This window comes from Patagioenas fasciata, chromosome 9 (assembly GCF_037038585.1).
Source record: "Patagioenas fasciata isolate bPatFas1 chromosome 9, bPatFas1.hap1, whole genome shotgun sequence".
Taxonomy (NCBI): Eukaryota; Metazoa; Chordata; class Aves; order Columbiformes; family Columbidae; genus Patagioenas; species Patagioenas fasciata.
The window spans coordinates 25,569,365-25,588,411 of NC_092528.1; the positions used below are offsets into that span (position 1 = coordinate 25,569,365).

Below are 19,047 nucleotides of genomic sequence, written 5' to 3' on the forward strand. Positions count from 1 at the left end.
GGTGCAAAGCAGCTGCTCACTTTGGAAAGGCGCATATCAAAAGGGAGGATGTAACACCAGAAAATGCTCCTCCAGAATGGTCACCCGGCCAGTTATTCTGCATATACTGTGCTTGTGAGGCTGGACTGGGGCTCTCTCCATGCTTGTCGCATGGAAAGGATCTGAGCAAAGAGTGATGGAGGGAAAGCAAACAGGAAGAACTAGCATTCATGGTGAGTGTTCCATTGATTTCAATGGGAGCTACAGGTGGGCAGCACTTCAGAAAAAGCCCTTAAATATCTTCACCACCACAATCAAGGAACACTGAACCACACAGCCTCCTTTTTTCCCTTTAGTCTTTGCTCTTCCTGCCAGCCACGTGGGCCCTGAGGTGCTTACAGTGATCCAGGGCAATGCAGAACAGCCCCATCCAGCTGCAGGTGTCCCAGCCACAATAAAAAGAGAATTAGGTGTTCATTAAAACTTACAGTATACGTCTAACCTCTTCATAGTTAGGTGGTTGTTCTCTTGGTCATGATATCTAATAGTGTAATGGGCCTAATAATGGCTTTTTTTATTTAGTTTTTTACCTGCCCAATGTCCTGCTTATACAATTTAGCACTGTTGAATGACGCCAGAGTGACAACCCCAGGCACCAATGTCTTCCTCAGCAGAGGCCAAACAGCCAGTTGCTGGTGTTTCTTTCCCCAAGGTGGCTCCTTTTAGGTCCTCACAGCACATCTGGGAGGGATTGTTCTGCACCTCTCTGGAGACGACTTCAAAACACAGTAGGATTACTGGCCATTTGCAAGTGGGTCCTAGCCCTGCGTGCCACTTAAATCAACGACCAAAAGGGAAATACTGGAGAATTTGTCCATGAAAAAAGAGTCACTAGGCCAAATACTTATTTCACCCCTTACAGCTGTGACGCTGACGCTCTGCTGTGCTCCCTCCTGCTGCCCGAAGGCCTTGTCATCCACAGGCGACATCGCAAGAATGATTTTGTTATTGTCATTATTAACATGACTTTTCTAGTGACCCACAAAGGCAGAGCAGCACAACACATGGTCATCACTCCACATGCAGTCTAATGCCTTTAAAGCACAAGTCTGCTCTCTGTAAGCAAGCTTATTTCACTGCTTCAGGTTGTGTTAAAACCAAATAAATAAATAAAAAGCTGAAATATTTTTGCAGCTGTTGAGCTTCCTGAAGGCATTTTATATACTTAAAAAACATTATGACAGTGACCACGTTGAACAAAGAAACCAGTGGCTACAGAGCTCACTGCTTTTGGAACATCTGCTCTGCTTTGCAAGTCCCTCAGATGGCAAAGGAAGCCAGAAAATGAAACCTTCGGTAATGGCTCATTTCCAAGCCTTTATGGACAGATCAGCGGCAGGGCACTGAGTTATTCTTGGAGATAAAGCAGGACATCCTCAGCTGCTGGCTGTGACCGCAGGGCAGCTGGGACCCGGAGGTCTCAGATGTGCCAGGGAGACCACACACTGCCCTGGCTGAGCCCTCCTGAGACTCCAGCTCCTGTGGGGAACAAGAACTGGTCAAAGGCAACCCCCCGATGATGTAGTACGGCCGTACTTTTCCTTCCACAAGCTTCCCTGAAAAGGTGGAGAAAAGAGGCTGAAAGAGATCTCAGGGGTCGTTCAGTCCAGCCCTCTCCCTTCAGGTAGGACTGACCCTGCCTAAGCTGTTCATGACAGATGTTTGCACAACCTGACCTAAAGCCCCTCTAGTAATTGAGGACCTGCCATGTCTCCATGCCATCTTTTTCTGGGGTTACTTACCCCTCCTACAGTGGTTTTACCCTAATGATTAATCTAGACCTCTTCAGCTGGATTTTATGTCCCCGACACTGCACTTTCCAAAGGAGATGCACAGAACCTTTCATTCCCCTTTTCTTTGCAGCTGGAAGCAGACAGACCCTGAACAACTAGGAGGCAAGAACACCCACAGGGAAGAGGTTATTTACATAAAAAAGACCACAATGTGTGTGTGTTTATGTATTTACTACTTATAAAAAAATACTGCAATATCTTTTCTAATTAAAACACCCAGTTTGCCCTGCTGCACAATTGCTAAGCAGATTTAAAATGGGGACTTCAGTAGCTATTTTATGGCTAATCAAATGAGTAAACATAATGATCTGCTCCAATTCCCTATCTGATTACACAGAGTAGTTACTTCATTCCCTCAATAAGATCCTTGCACCCAAAAAGAATAGTTTAATGAGCTTAAGAACAGAATGTTAGGCTCAGTTTCTCTAAAGGGTAATAGAGTGGGAGTGTCTGTATAATTAGCTTTGTTGGGTTCCCTCCCTCACTATACAATACTTTCTATACAGAGCTTTCACCGCCTCTACAGGTCCCCATGCTAAAGGGACAAAATAATGCAGAACACATTAGATTCATACTGGTTGCACAGAGGAGTTTTGGAAGACAGAAAAAGAGCTGGAGAAGTGCTAGTTATTTCAGCCCAAAAGGGCTCAAGTTTTAATTTAGCTTTAGAAATAAAAGCACACATGTTCATGTACGTATCTTATTAATCTCAGATGTATTGAACTCTTAGATGTTTCTGAAAATTAAGATCTGCCACACTATCACACTGATCAAATCATAGTATAAATCAGTGGAGTACACTCCACATTTCCTTCTCCGCATAAAACTTGAAATTTAATTAACAGCATACGATCCATAATGCAAAACATTGGCTAACACATTTGGAAGAGTCTGATACTGAATTCCCTTATAGAAAATAAAAGTATTTGATATACTGACTTTTTACTGTAAGAGACATTTTTTTCACATAAGCTGGCAAAACCACAATATTTTTTGCTTGCAGAAGAATTTTCAGCTGAAGACAAGAAAATCCTTTCTGAAGTCAGACAGCCAGGTGGGATACGTGATTATTACCATCTCTGTTTTACAGATTGAAAACTTAATGCTAGAACAGTTCAAAATCTTATTGAAAATACAGGGGACGTGTCAGAGATCTGGAAGTAAAGAAAAAACAACAGATCCCATTTAGTTGCAAAGTTATCACGTCTGCATCAGATCTCTCCCAAATCAGTCACCTCATATCTCTCCTATCGCTTTGTACTTGAGAACAACACAGTGCCCAAGGATGCTCACTTTGGAAACCTTGGAAAAAACCTTGGCAAAGAGGTAAAAATCCAGTCAAATTGTTTAATCCTGCAATGACTTCAAAAAAATTGAAAAAATAGGGCATTAGGGAAGTTACTCTGAAAATAAAATCACACAGCAGAGGCTTCGCCTCTAACAAACAAAACAGTTAATCCATTGCTTCAGAGTAAGTTAATAGCAAATAACAAAGGGAATAACACACGTCCAGGGGACTCTTCCATATTCTTGTGGCATTCAAACCTGACAGTTTGCAGTTAGGCAGAAACACCTGACCAGAAATGAATTGATATTGCACTTAAAATTTTCAAATGTATCTCAAACAACAAAGTATACCAGAAATCTTTGGCCTTGAAATCAGGCAGCTAAAACTCTGAGTGGTAAAAACATGAGGAGTCATTGTTCTATCTCTTCCAGTGCTAGAAAGAAGCAACATGAGACAAAGGGAGAGGCAAAAGGAGAAGATATAATAGAAGGTGGGTCTGCCCCACCTCCATGGGACTCCTTTGCCATCAGATGCTTTAAATTTCAGAAGTTTACATGAGTTCATAAAGCAACTGGATAACCTGATGGAGGAAAAATCCTCAACTGATTATTATGGAAGACATAATTTTTATCAAGCCAACCTCTGTGAAGAGTAAATTCTTAGATAAAAGGAAACATTCTGGGGCAGTATTTCTATGAATTTGTACTCTTGTCTTCTTCCTTTGGGATTTACTGGAAAGGACAGTGAGCTGGAGTGACTATTCGTCAGGCACGGGATGGACAACTTGGGTTCTTAACTTCAGCCTATACACACTGACAATTGTCAGAAAGATACTGAAAAGCCAAGGCTTAAATTCCAACTTCTGATCCAGGCAGGTTATTTTTCTAGAAACCAGAATTGTGCTATTTCTGTCACTGAAAATAACATCAGTAGACCAACACTATAATGATAGGAGTTGGGACAGAATGTACTTGATTGAGTGCACCCATGACTTCCCTCCAAGCTCAGCTGCAGACTACAGAGTCCTACAACATTACGAAAGCATTTATCTGAGTGCAGGAAGCAGGACACCAATGCTTTCACCAAATAAGCCAAGCCAGAGCTGAAGCTGGGTCTTCATGACAGTCAGCAGTTAAGATGCTCAAGAAAACTTGGCAGGTAAATAAGATACTGAAAATTCCCCAAGGAACAGTCTTCCAGCACTGCAAAATTGCAGACTCTTCTGTATGTGAGAAATCCAACTAATGGAGGGCTAGTGATGGAGCTAGTGCTGGATACATTGGTATGTCCACACATGACAGTGCATCTCCAAGGGAGAAGGCAGTTCTGAGCACTAAGCTTTACTTCCCACCTGTTGGGCACAACATCCCACCTGGAAAGCCAGCTCCAGCATCTTCACAGAACAAGAGGATTTCCTTCACATTTCCATGAGTCACAGAATCCCAGAATGTCAGGGATTGGAAAGGACCTGGAAAGCTCATCCAGTGCAATCCCCCCATGGAGCAGGAACACCCAGCTGAGGTTCCACAGGAAGGTGTCCAGGCGGGTTTGAATGTCTGCAGAGAAGGAGACTCCACAGCCTCCCTGGGCAGCCTGGGCCAGTGTCTGTCACCCTCATTGAGAAGAAGTTTCGAGTTGTGAGCATACAGCTCCTCAGGGGTGTATTAGCAGAGTGAGGGACCTGGTCAAGGTTTATAGGGAGTATTTTAGCTGTTCAAGCACAGAACAGCTTGAAAATTTAGAACAGCACCTTGGTAAGTATTTCAAAGACAGACACCTGCTTTGGCACTGGGTGTGCCAGCTTAGCCACACAGAAAAGACACTGTCTCGGGTGAAAGGTGGAACTACATTAAAAGAAAGTTTAGGATAGTGATGGATGTTCAGACTGAGTATTTCTTTCCATCCCCCCTCCTTCAGCATAGCCATCTCTAGTAATCTTAGAGAAGACAATCAGAAAAACTGATGCCAAACAGTCCTATCTGACCTTTCTCAGGGCCAAAGCACCAAATTCATACCCAGCAAGGCCTTGACAGACAGATCCGAGAGTGCTGCAGACTGCAGCAAGGAAAGCCCCTTCAGGGCTCAAGCTGCTGTTTTACAACAAGAGACATTCTTAGCCTACAATTTTATCTCTTCCATCTCTCCCCATTACTTGAAATTAAAATAAACATGGACCAGGGCCTAGGATTTTATCTGTCACATATTGCTATCATTAAACACACTTGAAACGAGTGGGTTTAGTTCAAATAAAACTGTATCTTCCCTCTCCCTTTCTCAACAAACATAAAATAGGAAACTGCACTCCAAAACATTCAGAAGCAATACATGTTACATCACGAGTCGATGATCCATCTGGCAGGCTGACACGGTAATAAGTTTGCCTAATTGTCAGGTCAGGCTTATTACAGACCCAGTCTGTCAGCCTTTTTATTACAGCTTTGTACTGGGGAATTTCAGCCTCCTTGTACTCTGTATGTATAGATGTGCTATGGGAGGTGAATGCCTCCACATGGTGGGAGCACACATGCATGGGCACATATATGAAGTGTCACTCAGAACAAGGAGATTAAATTAAGCAAGGAAAAGCTGATGCCAAATACCTCTTAGCAGCTGTATACGTTTCAGTCTGGAATAATCACCCAAAGAAAGCAATGAGATATTTATGTTTAATTTATCTGAAACTGGGCTGGGGAAAGTACTGATTATAGGGGATAATCCAGCACTGGCTCATAAGTGAAAGGGACAGAGATCCTCAGATGTTCCTTCCATTTATATTTTCTAAGCGATCAGCCCTTCGTTTTGGTTTTGGCTCCATGCAGTTCCTATCACGAAGGCAGTCTCCTGAGATTGTCCATATGTGCTGCTGAGAAATCACTGAGTACACTCAGCAAATGATCAAATCTGCCAAATGGTTGTTTTGCCTTTAAAAAGCCCACAAACCAAGCCAAACCAAACCTTTTTCCTCCTTTGCCTTTGTATCTTACCTCATCTCCTTCTCTTCATTAATGAGCTAAATTCTGAAGTTATTTTATTTACAGGAAGACTTTAACGTGTTCTGAAATTCAATTTGTAGGAAAGATGCCAAATATAAATTGTATTCTCTAGACCTGCGTGCATTTGCAATTTTACATGAGCACGCACACATATGTTCAATATCGAAACAGCAGGTGTTCTCTAAAGTTTTATTGCTATTAGTTAGAAATGACCACATTACTCAACAGAATCAAAGCCAAGTCTTGTCAAAGGCAAGTCTTGCCAAAAAAGCTAAAAAGCCTGATGATTTCCAGTGTTGTACAGCCCTGCTTTGGGGTGGTGGCTCTTCCAGATACCTCTAAAATGCGACAGTGATCGACATTTACCCTAAAGAAGCACTGAACAATTGCATTCTCTGTGGTATCTCCACTGCTTTTTGTTGAAAGCAGAGTGCTGACTTGAGCACGGTAGCAGCTCTCTGTCACTGGGGCCTCATAAAACACTGTGACCTTCGTGGCCACCCTGTTCCACAGCCAGGTCCCCTGTCTTGCACTTTGGACCCTAGCTGCTGATGCAGACTCCAGTCTAAATGTTTCTAGAAAGGATTAAATAGAGTTCAATGCAATATTTGTACTATCTCCCTGCTGAACTGTACAGCACTCAAAAAATTCCCAGCTGAACAACAGTGGCTTATCCATCACTTTTAAAGACCGAAAAACTGTCTTAGCTGCACAGATTTCTCACGTAATGCACAGTTGGTCTTTCTGCAAACCAGCACAGTAATCAACACTGACACCTTCTCTTCCCTCCTGATAATCACACCTTGAAACTGCGTGTGCATCCCAGCTTTCTGCTGGATGGAAACAGAGCTGTGTTTCCCATCTTTCATGAATTCTCCTCGGATCACAAGTTAATGGTTTTGGAAGAGGGAATCAAAATTGCCTGAGCCTCCAGGATGACTGGAGTGATTGCTGGTGTGCAAGATGGTAATTCTTTACGGCTCTGAAGTTCTTGGGACAGCAACAGGCTCTCATTGACCTCTTACAAATCACTCCAGAGTGGGTAACATACCCAGTCCCTCATCAACCCAATGACAGTGCTACTCACAAGAAGACAGCAAGGTCTCTGACCCGGGTTACGCTAACATCCAGAAGAGACAATTGCAACAGTCCTATCTGTCTTCACCTGCATAACACCATAACACTGTGCGACCTGCCCTTGCTCTCACTGTACTCATGCACGTGTACTCTGGCACTTCTTTCTGAGTGAAGAATTCATTGTAAGGTTTTGAATATTTCACCTGGGAAGGGAGGAATCAGTCTCCGCCTGCAAACATTGGCAGAAATATTTATAACAACTGCATCAAAATATCATTTTTCTGGACAGGTCCATTTTGTTGTTTATAAATCTGTGGGAGAAGACAGTAATACTCATTGAATCAACACATCACTGATATCCCATAGAAACAGCAGTTGGTTAGAATGCTCACATTTGGCTGTGAAGCAGCATATTAGGTTTATCTTCCTGTATTTTTTTTTTCCATTTCATCCTCTTTTACCTACTCATAGAAGTTTCCTATTCACTACTGAAACACCATATGGTGATAATATATGCGAACACAGGCACAGTGACACAGTCCACAAGCCTGCTATTGAGCAAAAGTTGACAACAGAAGGCTGAGAAAATTGTAAGTGCTTCCAAGCCACAATATGTACATCATCTAATTGCATTCTACTGTGATGCAAAGAAGTCTGAGTCAAGGAAGGAACTTCCTTACAATGAAACTGCAACAGCCTGGAGTAATTTACAGTTATTTGAAGAGCTATAGCAGGGATCTATCAATTCATAGCTTTCAGATACGGGCTGGGTATGGGCTGGGGATTTTTTTAGCCTAGGCAGCTTTAATATACAGAAAGAGACAATGCATCTCAGCACCGCAGTCATCTCTCAAAAGGTTCCAGACAGGAAAGCAAAAAGCAATCAATAAGAGAAAATATAGACACAGCCCCTTAAATCGTCCACAGATGCATCTGCCTCTTACTTTAATGGTTAACGGTTTTGAAGCAGGAACATCTTGCAACAATCCTGAGATATGTTCAGGTTATAAACATATCGGGTTTATTTATGCACTGGTAGCAGGGTCTAATGTAGAAAAAGCATGTCGACCCCTCGCTTTTCCATAGGGCTCCAGACTCTTCCAGGTGGCCCTACCTAAAGTGGGGTGGGAACAGATTTATCTGCTCTCCTTTTGGACTGTCCAGCAAGGGCTCTAGGGAGGGGTCTTCTCTTCCTGGTGGAACAGACCCTTGTAAAAACAGGTCATGAAAGACAGAACAGACCAGCGCAGGACGACACTACACCACAGTGTCACAGACGTAAGTCCAAAGTCTTGTTTCACAACAAGCTTCATGGTGTCTCTGTGCCTCAAGCCCTCCATGTGCACAAGAGAGAAGAATCAAACTTCTCCTTCCTCAGGGCATTATGATGATAAATGCATGAAAAGCTGCAAGTGCTTGCACAAACAGTAAGCAACCAACACGAACTTGTGAAGGCCATACACCCTTGCACATCTTGACCTTCACCTTTCAAAGGTATTTAGAAAGTGCAACCACAGAAGTCAGTTGTCCTCTTTTAAAGAGCACAAGTCAACAATAACATCAGCAGGATCTACGCCTGACCCTCAATGATCTGAGCCAATTCTAAGCTGTATCAAGGCAATGCTCTCCTCGCTGTGAGTTCAATGCACAAATCACAAAGTCATCATTCCCAGTTTGGTGGAAATGGCCTGGGGAAGACGTCCAGCACAGGCCACAGTGGGAGCAAAGTCCCAAGTGACGCATTGCCATGCAGGTGTTTCTCTAAGTTGCTGTGCAGTTCCCTTGGCTCTGAACCATTTCCTTTCCCTAAGAGAGAGGAAAACACAGCTGGTTCCTAGTGTGTGCAGAAGAGACACAAAAGAACAGACACCATCAAGAGCAGAGGAAAGGAAGCCTAATTTCCTATGGACTTGTGCCTTGCATCTTGAGCAGACTCTGAGCCTTCCTGTTCTCCTCCATTACCTCTGCTGACCGCCCCTCCTGCTTCCCTTCTCCCCTCAGTATTAGCCTTGGCGTTTATCTGTGTATGTCAGCCAAACAATCTGTGTTTCAGGTCAGAGATCCTGCTTACAGTGCTGCCTGGAAGAGCAAAAGTTCAGGTTGCCTGCAAGACATGCAGCGGGCTTGGAGCTCACTGTGCCTGCGGACAGACAGCACGACACTGCAGCTCCCCAAGAGACACGGGTCTGGGTCCCTCCTCCCCAGCCACTGACTTTTACATACACATATACCACTCTTAGACCCACTTAAAAACAGCCACTGGATTCAAATGGTAACGTGGGGAGGAACAAACTGTTGGACACCAATGGGTGCTGGATGGGAAGAATCAATCAACTACACTTTCATTTCAAAATGTGATGGCTATTCCCTTGAAGGGCATTGTGCAGGACAGTGGCTGCCGTGTGGGTGCCACTGGGCTAAGTTCAACTTCATACACTTCCTTCCAGTTGTGTGCACGTTGGGAGAACAACTTCCCACTTCTAAAGTGCTGGTGAGATCAGAGAGTGATGATACAGGTCCAGAACACCACGACTTTCTAGACCTGGGGGTTTGAATCTTCCACTGTTTGCTTGCAAAATGGCACATTGAGAAGTCTATCACCTGTAGATCACAAAACTGCAGCTGAGTATCAAGCAACACCCTCCTACAGAAGAAACATAAGGATTTTTATTGTCCCTGCCTGGTTCACAGACTCCTGGACAGAGGTGGATGCATTTCCTCACACCTCAGATCCATACAAAACCTCTTGATGGGTAAAGTTCCTACGTACTCTGTGTGCATCCATTTGCAAGTGCTACAAGAGGAAGATAAATCTGTGACAGGGTGGCAAGGTGTCCGTGGCCCAGCCTCTCACACTCTGGTGACCCATGCACCAACCAAGTCATCTAATCTCCCTGTGCCTTGGTTCTTCCTCACCTGTGAAACAGCAAGCATATTTCTATATTTCACAGGGCCGCTGTTGTGGCGGTAAATCTAATGCCGTTGAAGCACTCAGATGCATCGGCCCGTGCAAGGATGCAAGCAGAGCCTGCATCCCAACGAAATGCAGGTCTCTGCCCCAGAGGCGGCTGCTCTTTGCTGGCTGGACACACGGACAGCTTGTGAAGCGCGCCGGGACCCTTTGAGATGAGTGCCAAACCACGGCGAGTGCCAAAAACCCAGGATGCGGAAATTATGACAAACTTCCCGAGATAATGGTATACAGCAGCTTGGTCCTGTTGCAGGGAAAAAGAAAACAAAACATAACAATAGGTAGAAGTCCTTGAACAGCTTTGGAGAGAAAGACCCCTGCTCCCAACCACTCACAACAAAATAATCACAAATGCAGAATGGAAAAAAAAAGAACAAATTATGAGGTACTATTTGCTTTTTATCACTGTTCCCAAAGTAAATGTTTATCTTTATCCACACACAAATTGGAGACGCCTGCACAGACTTTAAAGTCCAATATATCCAACACAAGTTGCCATCTCAAGCTGTAGCCAAGCACGTAGGCAGAAAACCCAAATGGATGCAAAAAAGAGAAAGAGGAAAGGGAAAAGTAAACCTTACTGAGATTTATGTGAACTTGATTATACATCAGAAAAAAGAAACAGCAGGAGTAGTGCTGCTTTATTTTCACTCTGATGATAGCACAAGAGGAAGAAATAATACCCTGCAAAGGTCACTCTTATCCTGTTCATCTGTGACAAGCTGATAATCTGGGATCCCAGAAAACTTTCTTTAAAAATCTTCACGGACATGCTCTTATCAAAAGGATTAAGGTTTAATACATACCAGCAGATGCAAGCGATTCGAGCATCTGCTAATCAGCAGCGTCAGTTTGCTGCGTGCGCCGGCTGGAGCTGATGAGCACAGGAAGGTTTCCCCTTCTTATAGAGAAAGGCCAAATCCAAACATATATGAAATCATCTGTTGGCTACACCTCTCAATTCACACATACACGGCTGAACACCCCTGCTCTGTGCATGCTCCTCTGCCCGCAGGAGTGTTGGGGACAGCGTGACAGATGTGCCCTGCTCACAGCCAGCACGTCTGCCTGGTGCTCCTAGAAAGCTTCAACCTTGGGGCTATCTCAAATACGACCCACATGGGGTGAGAATGTCACTGTGACTTTGGAAAGCAGAACCACAGGGGGGGAGTTTTCTGGACACAGAGGCTTTGCTTCTCATGTGCTGGGAGGAACTCACTGAAATTGCTCCAGAAATTGCTTCCTTTTCTACTTTAAGTCATCCACCCAAATTTTCCAAACAGCACTGCAGCCAGAAGCAGGAGCACAGCTCTCAAAGGTGCCCCTGTCCTTAAAACAACCCATGCAACTCCTAATGTCCCTGACTACAGCAGGAGTGTCACAGTCCACTATGAGGAGCTCTCACCTGCAGCCCTGTCGTGAGCCTGTGTGAACCCTCTGGTCCCACTACAGGTGTCAGAGCTCACCGCTCAGTGCCAGCTTGGGGACACGTCTGTGAGGCACTGTCACCCCTCTGTGTCCACCCGAGCTGTCCAAGTCAGCAGGGAAATGGTGGCAACCCACAGCTTTCACAAAAAGCATTATGTAGCACACGTAGCTCTGGAGAAGCTGGATAGTCCTACTAAATGGCCATCAACATTTTAGGGTGGACAGTGGACGCTCCTCAATTTCAGCAGATGGGCTTATTCCCAATGAGCCTTTCTATCCCACAACCAGACAGATTAAAAAGCCCACAAAAACCAAAATGTAAAGACCCCAAGCAAACAGAGAGCCCCTTGCCACTGGGAAAGCACCACCCAGGTACCACACCATGCTGCTGGACTCAGAAGCCTTTTTGGCACAGCTATGCAGGTGCCAACAAATTAGATGTGCTCTTAGATGTGCTCAGACCAGCAGAAGAAGGCCTGGGCACGTTTATTTACCTCAAATATCATACCTGAAGACATCAGAAGTTCAGCCATTGATGTCAGCCCAAACCACACTGAAAAAAATCTCAGCACCATTCTGAACATCTGAAATGGTTGAATCCCACTGAGTCCCATAATTCAGGAACTACAAACTCACTGTGTCTTAGAAACGCTACAGGAGGGGGGAATTAATTGTGAATCCAGCAAATTAATCTCAATCTGCTTCTACCTCCAAATTTTCTTTCTTAAAAGAAAGAAAAACATTCCTGACAACAACTGGGATGCTAGCAAATACTCCACAGACTGCACTTGCAAAATCCTTTTGGTCCGTACCACCCTAAGAAGCCAGGCTTGGGCAAATAACAGGAACAAGGAAAGCAGACTCTGAGCCTGGATTAGCAAGTTTGCACAAACTATTTTGAATTCAGATTCAGGGATCTGCTTTTCACAGAGCCTGTATGTCAATCCCACAGCCCCAAACCCAAGAACAACCATTGTGCATCGCTCTTTGCCAAGTAAGAGGTTTGTTCATGGTTGGAGATACAGCTCCATGTAAACAAAGATAAAACACCCGAGCTCTGAGCTGTGCATTCCTGGTGCATTCCTGGTGCAGCTATAAGTGCGGCACTAAAATTAGAAATGCACATGGAAGAGCACTCCTAGGAGTCTTCAGCACTGCACATTTTGCCTTGTTTCATGGTTTGCCACCCTACAGCTGAAACTGTTTAATCCTGTCCCATCACTCTGCAGGAAAATATGCCCATTGCCTTTTCACTGCTTTTGTTATTCCCAACCAGTTGTCAAAAGAAATGATGGAATAACAACCAACACTGTCAAACATTTAAATCCCTTTTAAATTCCAATCATCAGAAGACATTATTTCCCAGTATGTTTGGAACTTAATGAAAATGTATCACTGTTTTTTTAATTGAATTTTCTTTACTTTTTTTATTGTTCTGCAGCTCACAGGGAGAATGAGCTTCTTTTTCTTCAAAATATTACTCAGGCTGACAGTGTTGGATAGATATCTAGCACTGGGGGCTAGAGGCAGGGACACAGGCATGAATCCTTAGCCACCTCGCCTAACTCTGCCTTCACTTTCCCCATCTGTTAGATGAAAAGTCATTTTTTTCCCTCTTTTTCATCATTTGTACAACCACATCACCTAGAGGCCTTCAACCGAGACCAAGGTTTCATTTTGCTAGCTGCCATGCACTTGGGTAGGAAAAGGCAAATCACACTGAAGAGGTTGCCAAGCTACAAAGACAGAAGAGATTTTGAGGGGAAACAGAGTAGAAATGCTGCGTTCAAGGTCCTTTAGCACAGTGGTGGTAGCTGGAAATGAAACAGGTCCCCAGAGTGCCAGCCCAGTCTCCTCTGGATCAAGCTGCCTCTGCGAGCTGTACACAAATAGATTTGATCTTGACCATCAAAGCATGCTTTTTTGCTGCTTCAATACTCCATAAATTTGGGCCATTCAGTATTTGCTTTTCAAAAAAAGGCTAATTACCTTTGGACCAGGGACATCTTACTACCTGGTACACCTCCCACGCAGTCCTATTTTACCAAATAGACAATCTGCTGGAAATTTGGGATAAAACCCAGGAGTTTCAGAAGGCAGGTGTCCAATTCCAGACAAAGTAATCAGCATTCAATACATAATTCACAGCAGGGACAAAAAATTCTGAGCTTTCGTATGCTGCTATTTCCAGTATTTCATTTTCACAGCCTCTGCTGGAGTCCTCTCTCCAGAGCCACAAAGTTTTCTTGCTTTTTAAAAAAATGCAAACACTTATTTTATGGGCTGAAATTTGACCTGTTTTGGTTTTGTTTTTCTTTTTTTGGTTGTTTGCTTGGTTTGGGTTCTTTTGTGTTTTTTGTTGTTGCTGTTTGTTTGTTTTGTTGTTTTTTTTTTGTTTAAGGCCTTCCTGCACTCATCTCTTAAGCAAGGATGTAAGCAGAACTGGTAAAAATTGGGGAAAACACCCTTTAACAGAGGAGCCAGATGACCACAGCATTCACCAGGCCCCCTAGTTGGGGTTCACTCAATTTAGGAATAGCCCTTGCTCCCATCCATGGAAGTTAAGCACCTAAATACCTTGTCTATACAACCTCCTTTTACTAATAAAAGTCATAGTGGGTTCTCTTCTTCTGAAGTTTCCAGTGGGTTACTGTAATTTAGAAGGTGTGATATGTAAACAGAAAACACGTTGCCGCTACACAAGAGGAGCTCTGTACTTTACTCATCGCGCTAGTATTTCTAAACTTTACCAAACAAGACGAAAATATTAATTAGATTTTTTTTTTCATAATACATCTACACTTATTCAAACAATACCAAAGGCAAGGCCATCTACTAACATGCCATTGCAGTCAGGGTAATTTTGAGATTGTGTTGGTCTCCTCCTCCATTTCAATTCACTGCACAAGAAGATTGGAACTGGCCATGCTGGTGAAGGTCACACAAATCTCCCAGGTTCAGGTGATGTTTGGTCCTTTCTAAAACTCCAGCTTCAGCTGAATTCTTGAAATATTGTCTGTCCTACACCACTCCACATGACAGAAAGCATCCTTAGACACTGCTGTGTTGCAGGTAGAGATGATCAAGTCTTGTAATTTTCTGTTCTTTTTTATATGTGCAATTTTGTGAAATAAACAATAAAAAAACCAAAAAACGGCATTTTAATCACTTTTGACTGCTTCTGTGACTCAGAGATACTTTCACTTGTAAGTCATGGGATCAGCCCAGGGCGGAGGTGATGGTGACCAAAAGCTGCCTCTCATCCACATGTTACTGATGGCCAATATGAAGTAAACTATCGATGGCTAGAAAACCTCTGCTGCAGGGGACTCTCAACAATGGCCTCAAGACACAGACAAGAACTAACCAGAAACAAAGTCTGAGATAATCTTTCACTTTGAGGCTCTGCAAAATGGGGGTTGACTCGCAGTGGTGTAGAAGACTCACAGAAGGAGCTCATCCCACCAAACCTGCATGGGCAGGAAAGATGCCTTCTGCTCTGTAAAGGATCTATGCTGCGGAAACACTTTTCAAACTCATCACTTCAGCGAAGAGGGCAACACAGCTCAGCAGGACAACAGCATCCTACCACCTCTGCCCAAGGCATGGGAAGGAGCCAGCAGGACCTGGGTGATTCTTTCATCTCCAGTTTCCAGCTCAGCTGCCTTGAACTGGGCAGGACCACCGTGTACAAAGAGGGTGCTGCTGACTGCAAGGTGTCAAAACTCTCTCCCTGCCCTCTATTTAATGATGGTCATTTTTAGCTCATGGCAATGTCCTTGTCGCCTGCCTGGCACACAAAGAACGTGACCAGAGTGATGCCTAGGTAAGCAACGCTGGGCTGGTGCAGAGATCCATACTCATCCATGTCCTCAACAGCACGTCTGCTGGCCAAGGGAACTTGTCTGGGGTTGACATTGGCCCACCCATTCTGAGAAGTACTATGGACATTCCAAACCTACTGGGGAAGGTACAAATCCCTCCTGGTGCAGTGTGTCTCACTGCAATGCTGAACTTGTACCAAGGATTGAAAGAGCTTCCCTCTGTGTGAATTTATGCCAATGGGCAGGGTATGTTAGATAAACTGCTTGTGATTATCCTGCTATCACTCCTATTCCAGTGAGAGAGGACTATGCTACAGTTTAGTTTATGTTGCTTTAAAACTATCTTGAAGATAAAATAAAAAAGAAGCCTAACAATAAAATTTCTCTTATTCCAGAACAGAGGTATCCCCAAGGGCAAGGTATACCTATAAAATTATTATAATGCTTTAACCGCATAAGCACAACTGGAAATGTCTTATCTGAAAACAAGTCGTAACTGTATTTTCCTATCTGCAGCCATTATCCTGATAAATTTGGGAAGGTCGGCTAAGGTGTAATCCAATAAACGTGCTGATGTTCTGAGTAAGTACCTCACAATTTGCAGTCTAATCTATTATCCTACTATAAGACCATCAAATGACTCACTAGTTTTAATACTTAGTACAGATCAAACAAAGGAAAATATCAAAGCTTTATATTATAGTTCCATCTTTTCAAGGACTTGTTTGAGTACTCTTTAATTACAACAGATGATACATTCAGCTCTGGCATTTTCTTTTTTCTAAAAGCTATAGTTAGAAGTTGCTGGAGCTGTACTTTCTGTGGGACATCATTACATTAACCAATAAATCCTGAAAAGTCTGATAAACTGAACAAAGAAAGTTGGGATTCGGCCCCAGAGATTAAACTCAGCTTCTTCTGCTCCCTGGATCTCACACCATAACTGTAACGCACCAGGGAGCAGCAGCATCCCATCGCTCCTGGTATGGGGGACAAGTCTTCAGAGCCCCCACCTGAGCTGTGGGCAAAAAGGCACAGGAACAAGCGTGTGCACTGACCAGCACATTTCATCTTGGAGGCTGATGAACTTAAGAAGTCAGATCAAGTCCAAAACTTGGGCTATGCCTTTTCCAATCCTCCAGAAACTCAAATACACCTGCAGAACTTCGCATTTGACTGCTACAATTTATTCATTTGTTAGTACTATAGGAACAAAATAAAAGTGAAACACCAATCTGTTCACAGAACACCATGTCCCAAAGCATGTCTCTGTAACGGTGCTGGAGCTGACTACAGTCATTGCCAAGGAAAAAGGTGAGCATGAATCTCTTCCAGTTAATTCTTGCAGTGTTTTGACACTATAAAACGTTTCCCAGTGACAATGTGCATTCGTATATGTTTGGCCTACGCAAACAAAATGAACACGGGTTATTTGACACAGTACCTGAGCACTATCACTGTTAGAACATGTCTCTTTTATCACAACAACAAAAACCCACTGGGAAAGGGACTTAGTTGTATCTCGTTTACATTGTCGCTGGTTTTGACTGACCTAAATCAGACTGTTGTTCAAGGACAGGTCTGTAAGTTCACGCAATAACTCTGTACATGATGCCGGAATGAAAGAGTTTATTAGGAGTTCCCTGCAGAAGGGATGGAAACCACACAGGCCACCATGCCAGAGCCTCTGCATGCAGATGGATGCTTTCAAAAGTGCACAAATCTCATTTAACTCTGCTTTTGCTAAGTTCAGATACTTAAACAAAAGCAGATCTAAATGAACTCTGACCACTACTTTAGTTCTGCTCCAAAGGTACTAGTTCTCAATTACTTAAAGCAAATACAACAATGAAAAGAACCAAAAAAGCAACAAACTAAAGAAATGGCCTATATGGATAATGGGCGCGTACTGCATCAGCCAACTTTCCCTTAGGTTCTTTTGACTTTAGCAGTTTTATTTAGGACTGACATTGATAAGACAAATGCAGCTTATACATACAGCTGCATACATGCCTACAGAGCCGTATAAGAAAAGAGCCCGGTCACAGGATTAGGAAGTGAAGATGCTGCACAACTGGGCACAAGCACATCTGGGATGATTTTAGAGACCTCAAGAACTGCCCTTTTTAAAGTGCCAGTAGGGTGTCACCACTTCCTCTGATAAATAGATGACATCTTACCAGAACTTAAACAGCCCAACTCAAGAACTACCTAGATGAGTGACAAAAACTAGCTGAGCTGCTGTCACCCCTGCAGTCCTCGTCTAGACACAGCAGAGTAAGTGCGAATTCCAGTCTGCCTTGCTGGGCTACAACCACCCTGACAGCTGAGCTATGATCCAAGACGCTTCGTCGCCACCGATTAGGCGACAAAAACAAAAGAAAACAACTTGAGACACGGATATCTGGATCCTTCTGGCAGCGTGACACATAAAAGTTAACAGAATAGAAAAACAACAAGAAAACAACGGAGTAAAAGTACTTGTGAAGCGAGCAGGTTTTCATTCAGAAGCTATTTTTGGTGGAAGGTCGAGGTGAATGAAATGTCACGTTTCCCAAGTGTTTTTCTAGCAACCTCTGTGGCAATCCAACAGTCGGGATCAGAGGCTCTTTGCTCAGAGGTGCAGCAGCTTTTGAGCCACTGCTCCCTCCAGAGCAGCTGTGCCCTTCTCCCCACTGACAGCCACATCTGGATGCTATCAGGGAGAACTGACGTGCCTGCTCGCAACAAATACCAAGCAGTTAGCAAACTGGCTCCAGTGCTCCATACGCTGGCCACTTTCCCACTCTCTGTTTATGCCGTGTGCCACTAACCTGTTGAGTCCGAGGTTTGTACGGAGAGCTGCTCTCTAGGTCAGCCAGGATGCTGGTCAGAGAGTCGATTTCTGCATCTAAGCTGGACCGCCTCTCCTCAAGCGTCTTGCCACCAGGGTTCACCTTAAAGAAGAAAGAAGAGTTCCAGTTACACAAACCACTTGTCCTGGCGTGTGGTTTCTTACCGTCCTCACAGAGCTGAGACCGTGTCCAGCAATAACACTTGGGTCTCAGCACAGCTTGACTACTACCACAATAAAAATACTAAAGAGTTACCTAACAACTCACCTAATTTCCACTGTAAAGCCTGTTCAGACCATACCACCACCTCCCCACCAATGATTCTGCTCTGTTTGCCTTCACTCTCACCAAGTTACTTCAATTTTCCAAGCCAAAAATTCGCCTTTTCCTTTGGCTCACTGGCTCTTCCAGATAGTTGTTATTTAAATTTCGTTTCAGGAGTATTCTATCATTACCGGTTCTACAGAACTCCCCAGTCATCAATCCAGAACATAAACGGCAAGTTGGTCAGAGAGAGACAGACCATGCAAAGCAAGCTGGCTCTGATCTGCCAAGCTTATACGTGCTAAGGCATTCATTAGTTCCTAATGATTATTAAACCTCATTGGATTACAATAAACTTGGCTTGACTAACAAGAAAATGGAAGCACCAATGTGCTTTATGCAAAAACATGGCATTTAAAAAGGCTGAGAAACACATTAGAAACTATGTACAAACTCAGTTCTGTTGGCATATTTTTATTACAGACCCAGTCAAAGTTTTTTCCATCCAACCTATTGTCCAAAAAAAAAAGAAACAG

The 19,047-nt window shown here is 43.7% G+C and overlaps 1 protein-coding gene across 16 annotated transcripts in view; it reads right to left on the reverse strand.

Moving 5' to 3' along the window:
* Positions 1 to 19,047, reverse strand: part of LPP (LIM domain containing preferred translocation partner in lipoma) — a 341,933-nt gene that overhangs the window by 149,270 nt on the left and 173,616 nt on the right. For all 16 annotated transcript variants that reach the window (XM_071812669.1, XM_071812661.1, XM_065844128.2 and 13 more), the window contains one exon: positions 18,227 to 18,349. In XM_071812669.1, coding sequence (XP_071668770.1) covers positions 18,227 to 18,349 — 123 coding nt within the window. The remainder of the gene's footprint in view (positions 1 to 18,226; positions 18,350 to 19,047) is intronic.